General features: G+C 37.8%; 1 protein-coding gene and 1 long non-coding RNA gene across 3 annotated transcripts; one reads left to right on the forward strand and one right to left on the reverse strand.

Annotated features, from left to right (window-relative positions):
- The first annotated feature begins 9,709 nt into the window (after positions 1-9,709).
- On the forward strand, positions 9,710-14,103 carry LOC118560206. Of its 2 annotated transcripts, XR_004929173.1 has the most exons (7): positions 9,710-10,300; positions 11,239-11,326; positions 11,456-11,565; positions 11,850-11,885; positions 11,961-12,038; positions 12,132-12,236; positions 13,949-14,103. It is a non-coding gene; the product is annotated as an uncharacterized LOC118560206 (long non-coding RNA). The 2 variants fall into 2 exon arrangements; XR_004929172.1 differs by lacking the exon at positions 11,239-11,326 and having other exon boundaries at positions 10,081-10,300.
- Positions 14,104-14,107: 4 nt separating this feature from the next.
- On the reverse strand, positions 14,108-15,051 carry LOC118560205 (parkin coregulated gene protein homolog). Its single transcript, XM_036131033.1, has one exon. It carries the CDS (start codon positions 14,897-14,899, stop codon positions 14,225-14,227), a length of 675 nt encoding a protein of 224 aa, XP_035986926.1. The 5' UTR covers positions 14,900-15,051; the 3' UTR covers positions 14,108-14,224.
- Between the last annotated feature and the right edge of the window lie 7,560 nt (positions 15,052-22,611).

Here is a 22,611-nt window from a genome sequence, read left to right on the forward strand (position 1 = left end):
CTGGACAAGCCCAAGGATGGAAGGACCATACCAAGTGCTCCTGACCATGCCAACAGCTGTGAAGATCGCTGAAAGACCTTCCTGAATTCACCTCAGCCACTGTAAGTTACAGAGAGTGTTAAGTGCCTTAAGGTTGGAACTGTGGTGAAGTCCGACTTCAAAGGGGTTTGGTTTTTTAGGGCCACTCGTCTCAACGTCGGTGAAGAAATCAACTGATCCCTGTTCTTTAGAGTCCTGGGTAAAATTAACATCTCTGCTAACCTAGCAAAAATGTTTGCTGGACTCTGTTTGAGTCCAGATCCGCTGAGTGAGAGATGAAAAGGTTCATCCACTCCACTGCCATGAAGATTTGGCTGGGAAATCCCCCAGACCATCACCCAGAGAACTTGTGGCAGATGAATGTGACGATGTTGGCTAAGGAGAAGAACACGAGTAACTGCTACGTATGCTCAGTGATGCCCAAATCCACCAGACAACCCACCCTGTATGCTAAGAGCATGCCAGCAGGAGACGGAACGTGTTTCATGAGGACTGTCCTTGTACCTGTGTTTGCACCTGGAAATGTGTTTAATGGTACTGCAAAACAGAATGGTTTTGGACATGTAAACTGCTAGCCAAGGTGGCGTATGTGTAATGATTGGAATTTCCTGCTGTACGTACATTTCTGATGCAAATGAAACTCATATTACTGAAGCTATGTCTGCTTTAAAGAATCTGCAACAAGCAATGTCCCGGGATGCTGTTCCTCTAAGTGTGGACTTCCTCCCCTGGTTCTTTTCAAGATCGTGGTGGCACCTTTTACTGAAAATAATGACACCCATTATTATTGTTTTTATTATTCTTTGTGTTTTTACTGCTTGTGTAATCCCATGCCTAAAGTCTATGATTGCTAAAACTATGGGAAATGTAATGTTTCAATATCAAATGCGTTCACAAATCCCTCTTGAGAAAGTTCACCCCGTAGTTTAACTTTTCCCTTGTTAAATGCTTAACAAAATGACAGTCTCATTAAAAATGCAGAACGCAAGAAATGAGTAGTTGAATAAGGTTACGTTAAGCTCCAATTGTAAATAAAAAATGATTAAAAGGAGGGAATGTTAGAAGAAATGTGAATGTAATCATTTTCTTTTTTATCTTTTTATTAAGGACTGTTCTACTGTTTTAACTTCACACAGGAGAAACAGATGGTTCTCCTAGACCAAGAGTCTCTTGCTATATATGTTAATCTTACACCTCTGTGTGTGCCAACCCCATGTTGTAAAACCCCCCTTGCCTTTTGTTTTGTTTCTTAACCCCCATGCTGTGAACCCCTGACTCCGCCTGCCACTTCTTTGATGTCTGATAATAAAGGCAAATGGACAGAGGTAACCAGCGCAGATAGAGCCGAGACTGTGATGAAAACGGCCTCACGTTTCTGGCTCTTCTGCCCTCTGTCTCTTTGAGAAGAGTCTAAAAAACTTGTTTGTGTTGGCTTTCTTTCCAGAATCAAAGAGTTATTAAACTTAACTCTATCAATAACTGATGCTCAAAACTAAAAAAAAACGAGTCAGTTTACAGGATGATGCAAAATACTGTACAATTTGCATGGATGTCCAAACAAACATTCCCTAAGAAACTAAAGTGTGCAAATAGACATTATCGTGTGAGAGACAGTGTAAATAATTCTCATTAGGCAAGCTTTTAAGTTATTTAATAAAAAACCCTAGGTCTGTTAGGTATTGTACGGTGAATATCTGCCCAAACGGCTGATATTAGGACAATTGTTGAAAGGGTGATTCGAGCACTGGCAATCTTTTAACAACAAACACAGCGCACATATGGAATAAATGACTAACAACTTCTCTTCAAATTCAAGAATTTATTAACAGAAATAAATGAAAATCCGGAGAACATCACTATATAATGCTGTTTATCTGAATTAACACTATATTTTACTATATTTAACAAATCCTATCTACTAAGCTAGTAAAGCTTAACTAAAACTACTAAGCAAAACTAAGATCAAAAGAAGCCAAGGAACTATGTGCACACAAAAGAAACAAAAAGACAGAATAAATGGTTGATCACCATCATCAGAATGATTCAATGAATTCTGGTTCACTGCAGATCTAAGTAAGAAGAAACAAAGTTGATCTCAAATAATATCAAATCAGGTTAAATTAGCTTAACCAATTTAGAACAACATCTGGTATGTTCAATCCATTCACAGTGCAAATCTGATTTATATAAAACATTATTCGAGGAAATAACATTTTAAAGAATGATTTGTTTAGTAAACACCAATAACCTTCAGGAAACTAGAATTTTATTAATGCAACTATTACTCCAGGAAAAATTAAGACTTAAATTGGTAACTTAGGAAGCTAGATTGCATTGTAGCGATCAGTCATTAGCTTTGTGTAAAGTTATACAAAACACCATTAAATCAACAATAATCTTCCCTATTAATGATTTACTAATGCTCGTAGCACTATCGAATGATTTTCCGATCAGCTTTTCTCCTGCAAAAGCTGAGGAAAGGTTAGAAACAGCCTTTTCCCATTGCAGTTGGCTGGTTATGTTCCAACGTGTAGCAGAAGGGATGCACTTAGCTTCAGTTCTATGAACTCTAGTCGGATCCTCCGCAGAAAAAAATGGAGTGAAAGCAGCCGGCGAAAACAGACTGATTGTATTGTGGCTAGGGGTCTACAGTGGGCCCCCATGCTGTGAGAGGAGTGAGTGGTGACTGCAACAGTCCCTTACATTTATTGTGGCCTTAGATCCACCACAGCGGTGTCACCAGCGAACTGTGGCTAGCAGAGCAGTTGTTTATAAAGACTGTGAAGAAAGCAGGGCTGAGGACACAACCCTGGGGTGTCCCAGTGGAGCAAATATAAGTTTTCCTATCCTAAGCACCTGGGGCCTGTTAGTGAAGAACATGTGTACAAGAAACTGAAAAAGTAAACTTACCCTGTTAACTTTTTGACATTTTATCATGTTTCTATCAATATATTTTATTTATATTTATGTTCTATCACAAGCTGGAGCAATGCTGGAAATAAGAATGCACAAATTGTTCAGTCTCTAGTAGGATTGTTAAGAATATTGATACTCTGAAAAGTATCGATACTCAAACTTTGTATCCGGATACAATACTAATTTGGCATGGTATCGACACTAAATAGCTTAGCATATGAGGCAAACGAAGAAGGAAAACCCAGGGTGTTTTAAAGTGGTGGAAATAAAGTCAAGCAGCACAACATGATGCCTTCATGATGAATTCGAACAGCTTAGAAAATTAAAGTTCCCATTCATAATTTAATTTAATACATTAAACGTATTCCTGATATTAGCACGACTGGTGGTCCGCATTAATGTTATGCGATTAGCCGTGGCTAGCATGCTACTATAGGCATGTATTATATTTGGGTTATTTATCTAGCATTTATTTGCATATTTACATTATTTAACTAATATCTGTGATTCTGTTGAGAAAGCAGGTTCCATGTTAAGATTAAAAAAGGTGAGGTTTTCATTTTTTTATCCCCATGTTATCAAAAAATGGTATTGAATATTTTTATCGTATCGATATTCAGTTTGAAATTTTTGTATCATGACAACCCTAGTCTCTAGATGTGCAGATCTATTAGAGACATATTCCACAAGACTTGCAAATTTAATTACAGTTAAAGTTGATAAAATAAAGCATTGACTTTGTCTTGAATACAAATGCATCCAAGATGTCTGTAAAAATAATTTTAAAACCATATAATTTCACTTCATAATTATATGCTTCTTTTTCCTGGTCTGGCATATAAAATCTTAATAAAAAATGTTACAGTTTGGGGTTGTAAACTGACGCAGTGTAAAACGTTTTTTATTTTTTCCAATTCACTGTTGTACCATAGGGAAGACACATTGTAATTATTTTTGCATTTTTCCATCCTTTGTAGTTGAGTAACAAAATGTGACAGACACAGCTCTAAGCGTCTCAGTAGGTGTCTTCAACCAGCAGGGGGCAATAGGACAAGGCTGCCAACCCCCCTTTATACTAATCAACACACACATTTGCTTCTTGGTATCCAAGCCTCTAGCATTTTCAACCTGCTCTGATTAATTGGTCTCGTCAGGTACCATCCGTTGCCACTCACAAGAATTAAGCCATTAGGCCTTCCCATTTGGCTTACTGCTCTTAAACAAACAGCAGGGCCACTGAGCCCTTCCTCTCGTTCACTTTCAGCAGGGTCTATGTTTCTCACCCAATCACTGTCCTGCTGCTGGACCCTTGTGCCTGTCCTCATTCGAGGGGGGCAGACTGACTTCACTGAGCCCGTTAACCTCCTGCAGCGAAAGCCGGCACTTAAAGCAGAGCAATCAAAGCAGAGTGTCAAACAATCCCTGTGTAACAGACCAACCTCTTCAGAGTCCTCGTTCTACCCTGTAAATGTCTACCTGCAGGATACCAATGCAAGGCAATGCCACGTAGGGTCTGAACCAAAAGTCTTAATTGGATCTAACACTAGTAGGCTTTAGCAGAGCAACAAGAGGAAAACACATTGCCAGCTTGACTTGATTGGATGCTTTTAATTTAACCCTGGCTCTCACTGGACCCTTGAAGACTAAGTGTGTTTTATCCACTTCTGGCTATTTATCAAAACTCTCAAAATCCTGATTGAAACATTATCCTCCTTCTGAAGTAGACAATAAAATGTTGTCTACAATTGAGAGCCATGTGTTTTACATAATCAGCAGCAACAACTAGTTCATGCAGGATGCATTGCAAGCTGTCTCCAGCTTTGTGACATACGCTAACTAGATTAGCTATAGATATCAGTGAGTCAAACAGTCGAACACAAGACAGGGGGAGAAAGATGAGCTCTTAATATGCACTGATTTGTTCCCTGGATCCAAGCATGTTTCTGTGTGTCGAGGATGTGGCTGCTCGCCTGGGGTTTTTATGTGCCTCTCTGCCTTTGCTGTTTGTAGCCATCTCGTCACGTTAGTGCGCCAGTCAATCAAGTGGTGGGGGCCCCTCTCTCATCAAGGTGCTGTGCGTGATTGCCAACGCTCGGATGCACAGAAATTTGCACCTCCCCGGAGAGCGTCCCCGCTGAGAGGGAAGGACTCATCTGTCACACAAACCACAGTGCCGATCACAATGACAGATGTGTCTTCTGACTCAAACGGATGACAGCACCCTACAAGAGGCTGAACAGTAAATACATACAAGGATGCTGACATACAGCTAGAATAAACTGTTGGTATACATCTTTGACGATCATTAATCTGGTTTGCATATTGATCAAATTTTATATACCTCAAAAATTGTGAGTCTATGTTTTCTTTTTATAAATTTTCTTGATTTTAAAATTATTTACAAGAAAACTCCAAATCTGAATGAATGAATGAAATTTCTTGGTATTAGATATCAGAGATGGACAAGAAGCTAAGTAGCTACAGGGAGTTGGTGGACTGCTTTATGACATGGTGTGAAAACAATCATCTCAACTTGAATGTGAATAAAACAATGGAGACGATTATAGATTTCAGGGGAAACAGGAATTCGTCAAACACTTTTTCCAATAAGGAAAAAGAGGTGCATATGCTGAAGAAGTAAATACTTCTGTGTTCACCTACACAGTGTGGCTTTAAAGGGTGACATAACAACTGCACTGCATTGTGGGATACCTGGGCATCGAGAAACAGTCATCTGTTTGTTTACACCGCCTTCATCCACAACTAGTCTTTATTTTCTGTTTCTTTGTATTTAAAAAGCTAAAAACATGGTGCAAACATTTTGGGTCATTACCTGCCAAGAACAATTTTTCCCAAAGGGTTGAGATTTTTCTGTTTCTCAGTGAATTAAAGCCAATACCAGCATCCCTCTGCCATGTGTTGACGTACCCTTGGGCAAAGCACAAATCCCAGTTCCCTATCGGTGTATGAATGTGTGTGCGCTAGTGAGTACGACTGGGTGAATGTGGCCATAGTTTAAAGCCCAACTTGGTCAAAACCCCAAAAACATCAAAACAATCTGACTTTCCAGAGGAAACTGATCCAGATGATCATGATAAGTTTTGTTTTCCTGAGGAATTTTCATGAACAGGAATTTATCTTGCATATGCCTTATATTGTTTTAGATTCACAGACTTAAAGACCACTCATAAGAGTAAATAATTTTTTTTTAATTAGGGCAGATGTGAAACTCTAAATATAGGATCATTTATCATGCTATGATGCTTTTGCACTGCATTTTTGCATCATTGTTCATGTTTTTCATTTGCTCAAAAAAGCTTAGTCTTGCTTCAGTAGTGAATACCTACACGTGAAATGATACTTTGCTTTATTTTTATTCACAACAGTAAAAAATTCCATAAGTTCTATAGATTCCTTCATTTTTTCTTTACCTGTCAGTCGCTACTGAGGGGCGCCGTCACCCACAGCTGCACTCACTGCTCCAATTAGGAAAGGACAGAGTGAAGCCGTTTTTCATCTGGTCAAAGAGGTTTAGTGGCGATTCAGTAGTTAATTCAGTAACTGCACATGAAATGGTGTTTTGCTGCTTTTTTTTTTCATTTGTCTACATCAGTTAAAAAAGAAATCCAAAGGTTCTTTCTGCCTCTCTCCCTGTCAGCCGCTATGGAGAGGTATCCACAGTTCTTCTGAGCGTGCTGAGTAGGAAAGGTGAACAGGACGAACAGAGAGGAACTGTCTCACTGACTGTTTAAGACACCGGAGAAACCGCTAAAACAAACTCCACCAAGGTCCACTGGGTCCACTAAGTATGGATGTTGTGTTGATCGATCATGAAAACGATGAACTGCCGTTTTTCATTCATCAACGCATGACTTTGTTTGGTGCCCCCCTGAGCACTTGGTGCCCTAAGTGCAGTGTATGGGCAGACATCCGGTACTGCTATGAAATAAACAAAAAATACCCAATGGACTCTGGATAGCAGCCGTGAGACGACCAAACCTCTCTTTCATTGCCATAACCAACACTTCACCCGAATTGCCTGCTGGCAGTGGTCAGAGGGCCCAGTGGTGCCGATATATGGCAGCCTCGCCTCTGTCAGTCTGCCCCAGGGCAGCTGTGGTTACTAACATAGCTCATCACCACCATCAGGGTGTGAATGTGTGTGAATGACTAATTGTAGTATAAAGTGTTTTGGGGTCGTCAGACTACTTAAAGAGCTATACAAGCCAGTTACCATTTTTTTAAACCAAAACTGACATTGTCTTGAGTTTTATTAACTTTATATTCTAATATGGTGTTTAAAAGAAGCTCAGTTTCTTTATCTGTCCACTTAAGCGAACCTCACAGCACCATGATTCAGTCCTAAGAGGAAGTAGTGGTTGTTTTGAAGGATTCTGATTGGCTGACATGAGTTTTAGTTTTGTGGTACACTGCCCCCAACATAGACATAATATAAGAGTAGACGCGTCATTGGGCGCAGGTTCGCACGTCAACGTCACCGCCATATTGTATGTGGCAGAAAAAAGTTGAGTTCTGTTATTGTGAACGTGGATCAGAGAAGATGCCTCATTCCTGTGCTGCAATAAATACACACACACACACACATATATATATATATAATATATATATATATATATATATATATATATATATATATATATATATATATATATATATATTTGTGTATGTGTTATGAATATAAGGATCAATTTGTTAAATCTAAAATTGTGGTCTTCATTATTTCATAAAACCGTGTCACATGTGAACCTTTAGGAACAGACTTTTTGGGTGAGTATTAAAGAGGTAAAATTAATAACATGAGGAAAAAAAAGTCCTAGGTGAATAAAGTAAAAATAAACAAACAAACACAAAAGTGATAATGTTATGATAAAAACATCATATTATGAGAATTAAGGGGGAACATTTCCAGAATAGTCACAGTTTGCAGAATTATTTCACTCCTGGAGTAATAGGGCCAGGTTAGATTATTTTAAATATTTTTATTCTTTACGAGAATAAATTCAGGAGAATTAAGCTAAAGGGATACGAAAATAAACTTGTAATATTACAAAAAAATACTACGAATACAAAGTATATTCAGAGATTAAAGTCCCTCTGATACTGTTTAAGTGACTGAGTAACTGCAGATTTGCCACATTTAAGATGGCGGACGGTCTGACGCATCGCAGCATAGGCAGATCCCGCCCAATGACGCGTCTACTCTTATATTATGTCTATGGCCCCCAATGTGTCTGGCGTATTTAAAAAAAAAAAAAAAAAAACTCTCAGTGGCGAATCTTTAAAAGAAACGCTCAGTGGTGCATTTCTGCAGGTTGGTGTGGATGAAAACTTTCCTAAAGAGACCTTCTGTGTGTATGGTATTATTTTGAAAAAAATGGTGTAGGGGAGATATTCTTGGTTTTTAAAACCCTGCTACGTGAGGACTAGGCCTTAAAAGGAAGGAAAAACCTCCATCAGAACCAGACTCAGTCTGAACGCTCATCTGCCTCGACCCACTGAGGGTTAGAGAAGACAGAGCAGAGACACAGAAAGCACAGAAGCACACAATGGAATCCTTCAGGAATCCTTTCTAGGTTATAGGTACACTGTAAAAAAAGTCAGTAAAATATACAGCAAAACACCGTCAAAGAGCAACAGTAAAAGACCGTGAAACCAAAAGCGGTCTTTTACTTTAATAAATACATTAAATAATGATTAATCAAGTGACTGGAGAAAACACTGAATATTACGCTAAGAAAATATAAAACTCACAGTGATTCGCTGTGAAAATTAATAAATATGCATACATTTTAAAAGAAATTGTCGTACAGACAAAAATGTCCAAAAACATTAATTTTTACGACATTATTTGGATAAAATCACAGGTTATTGAGTTTTGCACATTAGAATTTACAGGAAATACTTGTTGATTGTGAAGCAAGCACAAACTTTAATTTTAAAGAAGCAAATGGTTTAAAATATAGTCCATTGTAAAAATGCCAAAAGTGCAATTTTGTAAAAACGCTAAAAGACAAAAAAAGAAATTGACCTTTGTTATAGAAAACATTTAATCTCCGCTAATGACAAGATATTCAAATAAACAAATTGCACCCTTTGTAATGCTTCTTAATTTTCTGTTTCATTTTTAAAGAAAAATGAAAAAATAGAGTATGATTGAAGAAAGTTCTTGTTACATCTCTCTTTGCAGGTGATTAAGCAGACTGAAAGCGTTCTATTATTTTCTCCCTTTTATCTCCTCTTTCTTTCACCTTTTCTTCATTTTATTTGCTCTTCTACTTACTCACTGTAGTGTCCATATAACTTGAAAAACTCCTTGCATGAATTATAATAAAACTATTTACATACATAAATCAAGTGAAAGTAAAATCTGTTGAGCTCTTTTTGGCATTAAGACAACAATTCTTATTGCCACATTGCCGGACAGGACACTGTTAAGAAAAAAAAAAAGAATATGAGTTCTTAAAACTGTAAATGTAGATAACGTTTTGTCTACTTGTCTTTTATTTGTGCTATAGAAGTTTTGATATTCATTGCAAGCTAATATTACCAATGCAGAATGCACACCTACTTGAGGGCCCCCAAGACCTTTTTTTTTCATGAGAAGTTATAATTTCTACATGATCAAAGATAATGTCAAAATATGCACTCTGTTATCATAAATCTTAATTACTACACTGAGATAAAAATTGTGTGTGCATGCAAAAAAACAAAAAAACAATTATTGCTCTTGGGGACCCTCTTGTAGCCCTTGGATCTTAAGCAGACGCTAAGTTTGCTTCTGCCTCGGGCCGGCACTGAATATGCAGATTCCAATAAAAACAGCCCCATTTCCACACAATTTTGACTTAACATTGTTTCCCCTGCTCTTTTATGTCTCATGTCGCCTTTGGTGTGTCCATTTTAAATCTAGAGTTGGTGTGATGGTTGCTGATTTACAGCTGAACAGCTGTTTTTACTATTTGAAATCACATTACAAGTCTTTTACTGTGACACTGTTTGCCCTACCTTAGCGGCAAGGGGCGTTGCTCATGAGATGGTGACGTCACGTGCGCGGTACGCCATTGCAGAGCGCTCAAAGAAAAACATATTTTCCCTCCTCTTTTTCAAAGCTGTTATCCAATTAACGACCTTACTGAGCGTTTCCACCAATAGGGTGTCGCGCTGCTAAGCTGTGCGCAGCTGCTCGTTTGCCCGGAAGAAGAGACAGCCGCCATCATTTCACCACCACGCAGCTTCTGACCTCATGCCACCGCCGTTGCGCCGCAAAAATATTTTAGTTTTCTGACGTTTTCTTCCCCTGGACTGCCTAAAACAAATACGTGAGGTGAGTACATCCGTCTTTTTTGGGTGTTTTAGACGCCGTTCTAATTTAATTGTTTCCTGAAGCTTGCCAGGTCTGTTGACTATCTTATCAGCTTTATTGAAAACCCACCAGTACAGTTTTGACCGAGCATTTATTTTTTAAGAATTTATTGCTCTGAGTGTGTGAAGTTGGCTAAGTGGACGACATGTTGAGGTGTAATTTCTGTGGCAAGGTGGTGCAGTCATCAAGGGGCTATGTGCTTCACTGCAAGCTTCATTGTAATGAGTCATGTTGTGTTTTTAAGTGCAATAAAACTGACTACAAGCAAACGTTTTTTAGGTATGGAGCACTTAAGGCTACATTTTTATCAAAGACACACTGGCCCTACCAATATTACGGTTTTTAGGCAAGTTACCTCTTTTAAAAGTGCAATGAATATGTGCCAACACCAGAGCCAAGATGCTAAAGAGCTAATAGCTCATCTGAAGAGCCATTTTGTAAAAGGCCATGTGGTTACTTGTCCAGTCAAAGGATGCACAAGTACCTTTAAGGTGAAGTCATCTTTTACTTCCCATATGTCACAGTTAGTGATTTTATATGGAGATTCTGAGTGTCAATCATTAGTGACTGCATCAGTGTGTCATCTTTTAAAAGTGACGCAAGTTTACTCAAAATTTTTGTTAAAGTCTGATTTGATACAGAAATCAGAGGAGCCCTCTACTGAGTCTCCTTCTGATGTTCTGTGTGACATGAGTGATGGTAAGTTATTTAGGTCTAATGAGTTCTTTAGTCAAAACCTGTCACGTCTCAAGCTAATACTTTACCAGGAAGCCTTTGAGGTTGTTAACCCTTTGGGCTCTGCAAGAACAAAGCACAAGATTTGTGTATGTATCTTTGGCAAATTTGCCACTTCATGTCGGTTCACATTCGGACCACATGTCCCTTGTATTACTTTGCAGGGAGAAGGATTTCACAGATTTTGGTCATGCCAAGGTCTTTTCAGAATTACTATCAGACAATGGGATTGCTGGACCAGATGAAACAAAAGTAAAACGAACATTATTTTGTATTGCTGGAGATAATCTGGGTTCTCACTGTATTGGTGGCTTCTCTGAAAGCTTAAGTTCCTCCAAGTACTTCTGCAGGTATCGCCTGATTACCAAATCTGAATTTCAGGGTACTGATCCAAATGTGTGTGGACCACGGCGTACCAGAGAAAACTACAACTCTGCTGTGAACCATCTGCTAATCAACAATACAACAGACGTTGATGGAGTAAAGTTTGGGTCAGTATTCAATTCTTTGAAATACTTCCATGTTTGTATGCCAGGCTTGCCACCATGTCTTGGTCATGATATCTTTGAGGAAGTTTTAGCTTACGATGGGGCACTTTATCTTAAATATTTCATAAATAAAAAGAAATGGTTAACTTATTCTACTCTGAATCAACACATCAAGCAGTTTAGGTACCATGGCTCTGATGCTTCTACAAAACCATGTGAGGTCGACACACCTAAGATAGTTTCTCAGTGTTTTTTTTTTTTTTTTTTTTTTTTTTTTCGGTTTTAAGGTGGTGACACAGCTAAGACCTGCATATCTTTTCAAGGTTAGTGAATATATTTCTGATATATTATTAATTTGTCAGCCGCCTGAATCCTATTTTGTTTTTTGTTTTGAACAGAAAGTTGGTGTTCCTGACATTTTCAAACCCCCAAGTTTAAACAACGTCAAGAAATTAATTCTCAAGGACTTCAGCATTGTAAGTACATGGTGAGATTTCAAGTGGTATAATTTTTTCCTTATCTTTTCTAACGACTTTCCAAAAAATTAATTTTGTCTTTTTGCCCTACAGCTGTGTTGTTGTGAACATCATCAGAATGAAGAGAATGAGAAGCAAACCAGTGTCAAGAAGATTACCCACTAAAGACGGAATCAAACCTTGGCAGGACATTTTGCGGTATGTTTCAGTATTATGGCTGCTTGGCTTTTAATGTTTTACAAAGGGACCGTAGTCATTTGATTTGTGAAATGTATTCTATGCATTTTAGCCTCTGTGGTTCAGTTTCACACAGCTACATTTTGGTATACCGTTTTTTTTTTTTTTTGGTAGATGTATTTGTGTTTACCTTTTTGACACTAACAGTTCAATATCTTTCATAGTTGAAAAGTTAACACTTTCCTAAACCTAAGTAGTCTGGATAAACCTCAGCCTAAAGAGAAAAATTCAAAAATATCACATCATAAAGGGCTTCGCATCTAAATTAGATACTTGCTTATTCACTTAGCCCATAGCAAACCTATTAAATGAAGTTTCCAATAGTGCATACAATTACAAACTAGGGATGTTCCGTTCCAAGTTTTGTCCTTCCTATACACTACCAATGTTCCAACATTGAGTTTTGCCCAATACCAAGATTGAACTGATACATCAGCACAAATCTACTTCAATCACTAAAAAGTATGAAGTATGTTTGACTTCAGTCAAGTCCACAAGCAGAGATTCAATAAGAGGTAACCAATGGTTTGTTCAAAATAGTTTGGCAGAAAATGCAACCATTAATCCAGGTCTATCAGGGTATTTGTCCAGATGAGTAGTTCCATACAATAAAGGAAGCAAATATGTATTTATCTAATTTGAAATTAATTGCATTGTTTTGAAAAAATAATTTCACCAAACTAAAACTGAATACATTTGCATTGAAATCTCATTTTGTTGTTGAAAATTAAGTTTGACTAATTACATTCACTTTAATCATATAGTGCCCTTTTACAACAAATATTGTCTCGGGGCACTTTACACAAAGTCAATGTAATTCAGTGATCCAGATTCCATTTTTAAAGTCCCTTCATTCCAAATAATCAAGTTATTCCAGAACAATTAAGTCTAATACAGTTTCACTACAATTAGTTAGGTTAACAACTAAGGGATCCCAGTAGATTGCATCGAGCCACCGACTTGCAATCTATCCCACTGAGCAAGCATATAGCGACAGTGGAGAGGAAAAACTCCCTTTCAACAGGAAGAAACCTCCAGCAGAACCAGACTCAGTGTGAGCTGCCATCTGACGCCATCGACTGGGGGTTTGGAGGACAGAAAACACAGAAGGTGTTGGCTGAGCTACTGTTGCCACCAGCATATCTACAGAGCTCACTCAGAAGAACCTAAGCCACTCAGATAAATGTAAAAATCTATGGAAAGGGCTATTTTTTTCACAGGACATTACAGTTCAAGGGTTTATAGTATTTATTTTTTCTACAGTGATTCACAGTGAAAAAAAATGTTTTTAGCTGTAAGATTTAACGTCACCAAAACAATGGACCGTTTTGTCTTATACGGATGCCCCTTTTTTTAACGGTACATTCCTGGCAACCACAGCTGCTGGTATTTTACTGTAATTTTGACTGTTTTTTTTTTTTTACAGTGTGTGTAGGCGTGTTTAGAAGGGGGGAAAAAACATGTGTGCAAAAACTGTGAGCATAGTGTGTGAATAAAGTACGGTGGTGATGCAAGTGAGTCATCAGGATATGATTGGTATAGTTTGTGTGTCTTTCTTTTTGTGTTGTGTTGTTTAACAAAGGAATAACCCAACACTAATTTGTCTCACCTATGATATGGAGGCTGCTTAGTGGAAACTGCAAAAGCTAAAATCAATTTAATCTCTTCCACAGTGGAGGAGACGATGAACAGGAAAAGATGGTGCAGCAACAACTGATCCAAATCCAGCAGACTCGCTGATGGCAACATACCTACAGACAGGGCCCCAAAACTGGCTCTAGTCCAAGAATTTCAGTAAACAAATTAAATAAATGAATAACACATTAAACTGATGTGCTTCTTTCAAATGTTGGTATATTTTTGAGCAACTTTGGAACCAACTTCCTAAGGAACAAAGTAAAAGAAGTAGCCTTGCAGTAATCAGTCCAATAGCTCCATCTGTCAGTTCTTCACGCAGGACTATAGGTGGGTATCATAGATTTGATTTGTTTGAAGGCGTCCGGGCCACCGTAGTGCTCCAGGGTCTGCAGGGTCTCCTCGATCAGATCGCCGATGCTCTCTCTCTGCCGCCGGCTCTCGATGGCATCTCCCAGGTTTCTCTTCTTGTTCTTAAAGAGGTTGAACACGGGCAGGATCCGCTTTAAGTAAGGCACCAGCGCCACACCGACGCCGTCCGCGGACGCCACCAGGTGCTGCACGATCCGCAGGGTGGTGCACATCACCTGGTGGTTTTTGGTGTTCATGGCATTCCGGATGGGGATGATGAGCTTGGGCACGACGGGGAGGATCTTGGGGCCTCCGCGCGTCAGCATGTCGTGGATCCCCTGCCGCGCGAGGAACTCGTAAGGGTATTCGGTCTCGCAGAGGCCGTGGAAGAGCAGCGGCAGGTAGTACTGGTAGTCCAGTTTCTCGATGTCCACCTTCCACGCGATGTTCTTGCCTCTGCTGTTGTAGTCCACGGCGATCGGGAGCTCCCTGCGCTCGTAGTAAGTCCGGAAGGTGGTGGGTTTGGACGACAGTGGGTGAAACACCCCTGTCGACGGAGGACCCTCAAACACGGAGTTCTTCATGAAGGCCTTGACGGTGAAACCGTCCGGTTTTGCCTTGCCTTTGGTTCTTGACATATCACAGCTCCTTTCGCAGCGGAGCCGAAGAAGCCAGATAGATGGGAAAAAAGGCTCCGATAACGATTTAATGCACAACTTCAGAGCTGTTTACTTTCCCACCGTTGCTATGGAGCTGTGGACGCTGAGGAGGAAGGGCATGTGGTTGCCATAGTGACAAGAATGCGCGTCCGTTGAAAGAGCGACGCTAAACTTCCTTCTTGTCACGGTATCACTCCGCCGTGTGCAACATATAGTTCCCACAAAACGCGTCTCACCAGCGATCATTCGGCTTTGTTTCTAGACCACTTTTCACACAGTTCAGCGTGACACAAAACGCTTTACCCTGCATGGGCGATAAATAGAGGGGCACATTTATAAACAGTACAAAAATCGATAAAATAAAATTCAATTAAACAGCAATAAAATAGGCCTACAGGACAAATCGATCAAAAATTATTGTAGAGGCTGAATAACTGTGTGTTGTGAAATGTAAACGTTCCATCTCTGAAGCACAGACCATGAAATCAAACATAGAAACAACTGAAACAGTAACATATTTTTATTAAAATTACAAATTACCAAATAATGATATGGTTGCAAAAGCTGTGGTAATGCAAAATGGCAGCAACAAAAGCAGAAATATAATTTCAAACAGTGTAGACGGCAAATGAAGGGTTTTCAGTTTAAGTGGCAAAAGATTTGCATTAGTAGCAGTATTTATGCTTTTAAGATGAACAGATTAACATTCAGATTAATCACTTTAGAGTTAAGTCACCCAGAAAATGTCTTAACTTTGTTTGTCAACTTGAGGCCCTTCCTTTCGCTCTCTGCATTTCTCACCCTTTATAAAACCTTTCTCAAGCCACATTTGCATAATTTGCAGAAACAAATTTCCAACTTACCTTAAAAAAGTTAGAAATCTTCCAAAAGCAAATCATACATATAAGCAAGACATACCAAACATACCACCTTCAATATTTGGAATGAGCTTGATGAGAGGTCAAATTCCATCTCCATCTCAAAAAACAAAAATGCAACTCAGATCAAAGGATTCCTTTCCTGACTATATTGGGAAACTTAATTAGAGATAAGTTGATTGGTACTCCAGTGTTAATTCTATTTCATTGAACTTATTGATTTATTACTAATATTGTTATTTGCCAATGGATCTTGATTGTGGCAACTATTCTAAAACAAAACTAGAATGTCGGAATACGTAAGGTAAGTTTATTTATGTAGCACTTTTCAGTAACGACATTCAAAGTGATTTACATGAACAGCAAAATATTACAGACATACATAGAAAAAACTAAGAAATAAACTAAATAAATCCTTGACTAGAATAATGGCAGATGATTTTCCTCCCTGGACGGAGTCACAGCTAACAGAATGCCACACCAAGTGTATCTACTACTCTATTGGAGAACAGTAGGAGAAAAATAGACCACAATGTCCTTCCTATAGCAGCATAACTAGAAGTAGCTCAGGGTAAGCTAAGCTACTCAATTTATACACTTTGTAAAAAAGGAACGTTTTAATCCTAGTCTTAAAAGTAGACAGGGTGCCTGCTTCATGAACCAAAACTGGGAGTTGGTTCCAACTTCAGAAGAAGTTGAAAGGTGTTTTGCCAAAATCATAATATGAATGGAATATGTATGTAATATTAATATGTAATATTACATTCATTTCAACTGAGTTCCCCAGTACAAAACAAGCTATTGTTGTAGCACGTAACAGGAAAAACTTCAAAGAAAAGTACAAAAACCAACTAAAGTGTCAAAAATAGCTCCTTAGCTTCATACTTTTGATTATTACCTACTGTTAGGCTCTTGAAATGACTTAAATAAGTCAAGAGCAAAACCAGAAAACCATTTATTTGGTCAGACTCCAAACACAAGCAGCATCTAAAATGAACAATAATGCTATGGCATTATGAACGGTTGTAACATCAGCAATTCAAAACCACTTAGAAACAAAAATAAGCGGTTGCTACCAACCCTAGAAAAAATAAACATATAAAGCCAAAGACTTGCTGCTGAAATGTTGCTGTAAATGTTGGAATTATCAGAGTTTTGTGATTGTTTTGATTGTCATAGTGGAGGGAGAGGACAAGGAAGTGAAATTTTGTGACCCCATGACATATAGAAAGCAACCCCCCAAAATAAAATACCTTCAGGAAACATGGGCAACACACAGCATGACCTATTAACATATAGCAGGCTGTTCTGGTGTTACAGTTGATGGAATGAATCTACTGATACAGGCCTAGGCATATCACAGCTGAGATCACTGCTCAGGAGCAGACTTTACAAAGTAGTATTTGAATGTTGTCATTTTATTGTGAAAATATTAGATTTTCTTACAAACAGCGTGCTGGAAAATGGATGGATGGATGGATGGATGGACAGCCTTCTGGCAAAAAGGAGGATTCAAAACACATCCCCTTCTAAATCCTGAATCAAACAAATTTTATATTTTTTGATCTTCACTTTATGAACTAAAAACTGAGCTGGAGAATTTGCTCCCACCTTTCTCTTGGACAGAAATTGTTAATAATGTCTGAAAAATTGGTAAACGTAACATCATCAATCTTTGGCAACTTTCGGCTCCAATTTCGGTTACCTTGTGCTCAGCTGCCTTGCGCTTGTTTTTCCTTTCACACTTCTTTACACATTTCTTGACTGTGGTCAAAGAACTGAAATGAGCTATAAACTTTGAACATCACTAACAAGAAAAAGTTGCAAACAGCTGTCTAGATCAGATTTTTAGGAAAAGTGTTGGTACTGCTGCTCTGTATATTTACTGTCAGTAATCATTTTCCTTTGTTGAGCCCAGTCACATTTTCAGTCATTTTCCTCCCTGACAAAGTGCCGCCAGGCTTTTGGAACTTTGTCAAGTCTGCTGACCTGTAAGAGAATAAAAAAAAAAAGGCACTCAGCGGTTACTGCATCACAGAGGACCAGGGAAATTAGTAGAGAAAGGGATGAGCTAGAATGGAAGAAAGGATGGAGCAATGGAGGAAAGGAGAGCAGGGATAGAACTGAAGAGCGTTGGGGTTTTGTTTTTTTTTATATTTTTTTTGTCCTGTCACAGCAGTCCCATATTGTCCCCAGAAAATGTCACTCTGCCCTTGGGAGGCAGCGCTCCGAGGCGAGACTCATCTGTCTGACCGCATTTACTGAGATGTTCTATGGCTGGATCCCAAGGAGGCTGGGGGGCGTTCCACTGCACTTTGCCCAACAACACCCCTTACACTGATTGTCTCCCACAAAAGCAGCAAGTAACTTGATCTTTTGGCCACACAATGGTATTTGCGTATAAAAGTGAATACTTAATCTAATCTATATTCATGCTGGGTATCAAACAATATAAGCACGCACTAGAACTTCATAAATGGACTCTAATCTGAAGTCAAAGATTTCCTGTTTAAAAAAATATATATAATATTTTTTTAATTATTACCCTTGCTGGATCTCTGCCAGGCTTTTAGCACAACAGAATAGTTATGTTTGTTAATACTGTTTATTTTTGTGCAAGCAGCTATAGCTGTTCTCATAAATAAAAGCTACTAATCTGAACTTTATGTGATATCAAAGCTACTTCAGGAAGGCGTGTTCGTCAATTAGAGAAGATGCAATGTTCAATTTCCCTTGTTCTTTTGCTAGCTTGTTGTCTATTTTTGTTGTCTATTTTGTTGTCTTACTATCTTGGTCTTAATATAAAATCTGTCAAAAAATTTTCTCGTGGGACATCACATAAAGCAGATGATCAGTATTCGTTTAGTACATCAGTTTGCATTTTCTTTTTGTTCAGTAAATAGAATACCCGTCAAAACATTGTAGAACAAATTAATTATTGTACCTAACATTGCAGCAAAATTAGGCCCAGTCCACTCAGAGACAAAATTAGGTGCATCTGCAAAGGTATTTTGTCTTTTAGGCTGTATCTATTAGATATTTCGGGAGACCATAAACAATAATCTTTGAAACCAGGTCCCAGAGCAGATAGATTTCAAAACGGTGGTTTCATTTTTCCGTGCATACATGCAATATTCTAATCCGTAGTGCTGTGTTTTTAAGAGCCAGTGGTGGAAAAGAAATCATAATTAACAGAAATAAAGGCCTTAAAACATCATTGCTCTGTGTCAGTCTATATGTGTTTCTCTCAGTGAATTGAGTTACTGAAAATAACTTTTCAATAATATTCAAATTGATTTAATATGTCTGTATTTGTGAGGGAATAAATATAAAAAATAAAAGGACAGTGGCAAGTAATATATACATAAATTCAAACCTGTCATAAAAAAACAGAGAGACATTTAGAAAGAAATAACATGAATGGGGCACAGAAATAAATTATAACAATTTAATATTTTTGATCAGTTGTTGAATTTTTTCTTTTTTATTCTTGTTACATTTACTTGTACGTTAATTCATGTGTTAATCCATTTATTGAGCAAGTAATCCATTTATTAAGCTATTTATTTATTTCTGAATTGATTCTTATTAAAGGCAGGACTACTCCTCACTAATTATCTGTATTCTGTGCTGCTGCCAAAAATGTTACATAGATTCCAGGGAAATTTTGCCACAGTAAAACATATAAAAAACTAGTTTATGAACATGACAAGGGCAAAATGGTATCACCATTTTTTTTTTATTTATATTGATTTAAACCAGAATGTTGTCAAAATCTGTCGCATTATAAGCGTAACTTGAATGTTTCAGAATGTATATACTGAAATCTGTCAAAATTCATTGATTCATCATATTTACAAAATCAGCTCAGATCTTTCACATCTTGTGATATCATCAACCCAAATATACACAGTAGAGAATTATCAGGGGATTTTTTTTTTCAGTGCCATATTTTGTTTGGTAAAATCCTTCCTTAGTATCTATACTTCACCACCCATTGTCCATTGTATGTTTTTTTTATCGGTATTTACGATAGTTCATTAAAGAAAATACAGCATGTGCTAATAGTATAAATTATTAATTTTGTTTGTGAAATACAAAATACTTAGAACATAATGAAAACAGGGAAATCATTAAAACACAATGGAAACATAACACCTAACATGTATTGCCTTATTAATGATGTATCGGTTATTTAAAGTATTATGTGCAATATAGACTCTCACTGACACTAATGCTGTCTGTTCTGTTTGAACTGTGGAATACACCACTACCACTGTCTGTTTTTTAGCTGGTGAAGCATATTTTCTTATGATTTTAACATCTTTTATAAACTTTCAGTTCTTTTGATGTCTAGAATTTTAAATATTTTTAATAGTACATTTGCACTATTCTCTATGCATAATTTGTGCCTGCACTGAAAACCAGAAGCTCTCCAATCTCGCATACACTGTATAATATTAATTAAGGATGTTCTATTTTATTATGTTGTTTTTTGTTTGTTTGGCTGTTTTTTATTTGTTTTTTTGCATTCAGATTTGTTTCTTTCAACCCTGTGTATATTTTTCCCCTTGGTGAGAAGTCTCTGTGTTCAGCTTCCTCTGTCAATGAATCTCCCTTCCTCAGCTGTCCTGCCTTCATTCTGCCTCGGCTGCTTAACATTTTGTTTGATTAGCTCTTTTGGTTCATTTATCATTCTCCTGTGCCTCATCATATAAGCCCACTGGCTTTCTTTATTCACCGCTGGACTATTTTGTTGCTCTCTCTTTTACCCTTTCTGTTTGATTGTCCATTCCATGTTTTCTCTACCTATTCCTTTGCTCATGCTCCATGACCTGTTCTACATGTGCAAGGCCTACCTGTAAGTTATTCCTTATTATACTACTAAATAACTCTGTTTACTTTAGTCAGCCTCTCCATTTGAATCTCTCATTATGCCAAATCATAAATCAGAGTTAGAATCAACCTTTACAAACAGAATTGATTATTTCAAGAGCTTCCCTTTTGGCATAAAAAAAAACATACATAAAAACTATAAACGTTCCAACAAATAGGATAAGTGATAGACATGGTCTATGATAGATACAGAATGGTTATTAATATTGTGTGTTGCTCCTCTGTCCTTTTGCACAGCTTTCCCTACAGATGAGCTAGAAGAATGTGGACGACTTATTCAGGAGGGCTTAAAAAAAAACCTGACTGGGCAAGAACGAGCATTATAGCACAGAAACCATCTGTCAGCACCAGGGAGATAATACTGCAATAAAAAAGGCTAATGAGAACATATATTATCCTATTAAATTGAAGCACTGGTCTCCAGACATTCCAGTCAGTTGCATACAATGAGTGGAAAGCATAAGTATCCTTTTTCACCATGCACTGTATGTAAGTGCAGTAACTCAAAGAGGCTATTGAGACACTGATGTTGAGATCTTGCCTAGGCTGGCTAAAATTTGAGTGCTGTGTTGAACAACTTGCTGGTTAATTTAAAACCATCTTAACTGACTTTAAATTCTTCATGGCCAAGATAATGGCTTGGATTATCAGTGGCATTTGTTGATCCTCATAAGTCGCTGCACACAGTTCAACAGTCATATCAATAATTGAAACAAGATGATCAAAACTGGAACTGTGACAGGGAGAGAACGCTGGACAAGGAGCTGTATTTATATTCCTATAAAACATAGTGAGCTGGATGATGAGGGACTTAGAAAATCTCCAGGATTGACAGTTTTTCATCGCATAGATTTACTGGCCCAGCAATTCTCTAACTGTCCTACTTTTCTAGACAGGCTTTTGAAAGAGTGACTCATGTCATTAAATTTAACCTCTCAGAGTATAATCCGCCATTGAAGAACATGTGTTTTGCATTTTAGACGTTTTTCTTCTATATTCTCTGACCCCAAATAACTCAGAGGAGATGGCCACATACACCTAGATCTCCACTAGGTGTATGTGTGTTGCTCAAGAATTCTTATTCTTATTGTGTTTTTTTTCTTTCTACTGTCACCGCATCCCTGATTAAAATGAAGAACTGCTGCTAAATTACTCACTCAAAGCAGTTCCTTCTTTATAGAGTTAGCCTTTGATAGCATTTAAAATTATACTGTCTTGTTTTCAATTCAGGATTCAATTTATTTTTAACAGTCTATTTGACTGGGTTATATTAGTGTAAATATTATTTCTTGTGTATTCTGGTTAATTTGAATTGAATACCTATTTTCCTTGTGCTTTGACATAAAATTTGTTGTGAATGGACACATTAAAGAACTGAAGCCAGGACAACACAGAGTCACTACATCTCCATAACTGACGTTGGGTGCTAACAACATACTATCCAAATAACATGACCATCAATCAATCTTGGAGGCTCGTCAATAACTGACCAATAAGCTATTGCAAATCGTCTTAAAGTGAAACGCCCCCTACCTGCAGCTGTACGCACTTTACCTCTGTCAACTTTTTTATATTACCAGTATTTTATATTACGAACTCATTGGGGTCAGAGGTGTGATTTAGTTTAAAAATATATAGGTAAAATGGTTAACTTTGTCAGTGGGGAAAGTGGAGTACGATTTATGCCTTTCCCAAAACCTAAAAAATATCTGGAAGAATGTAAAAGATGGATAAAGGCATGTAGCCATCCTCATGAGCAGCTGAGAACAACAGTGATCAACAGGAACTAATGTGTGTTCGTCTGTATGTTCATAATTGCGATTACTGCTGTTGATTTTTACCCAGTAGTGCAGACTGAGCTCTGGGTTAATCATGCAGAAAAAGCTGTGGCAGCACGCGCCTGGGATTGGCTGTAAG

This window comes from Fundulus heteroclitus, unplaced genomic scaffold, assembly GCF_011125445.2.
Source record: "Fundulus heteroclitus isolate FHET01 unplaced genomic scaffold, MU-UCD_Fhet_4.1 scaffold_404, whole genome shotgun sequence".
NCBI classification, from domain to species: domain Eukaryota; kingdom Metazoa; phylum Chordata; class Actinopteri; order Cyprinodontiformes; family Fundulidae; genus Fundulus; species Fundulus heteroclitus.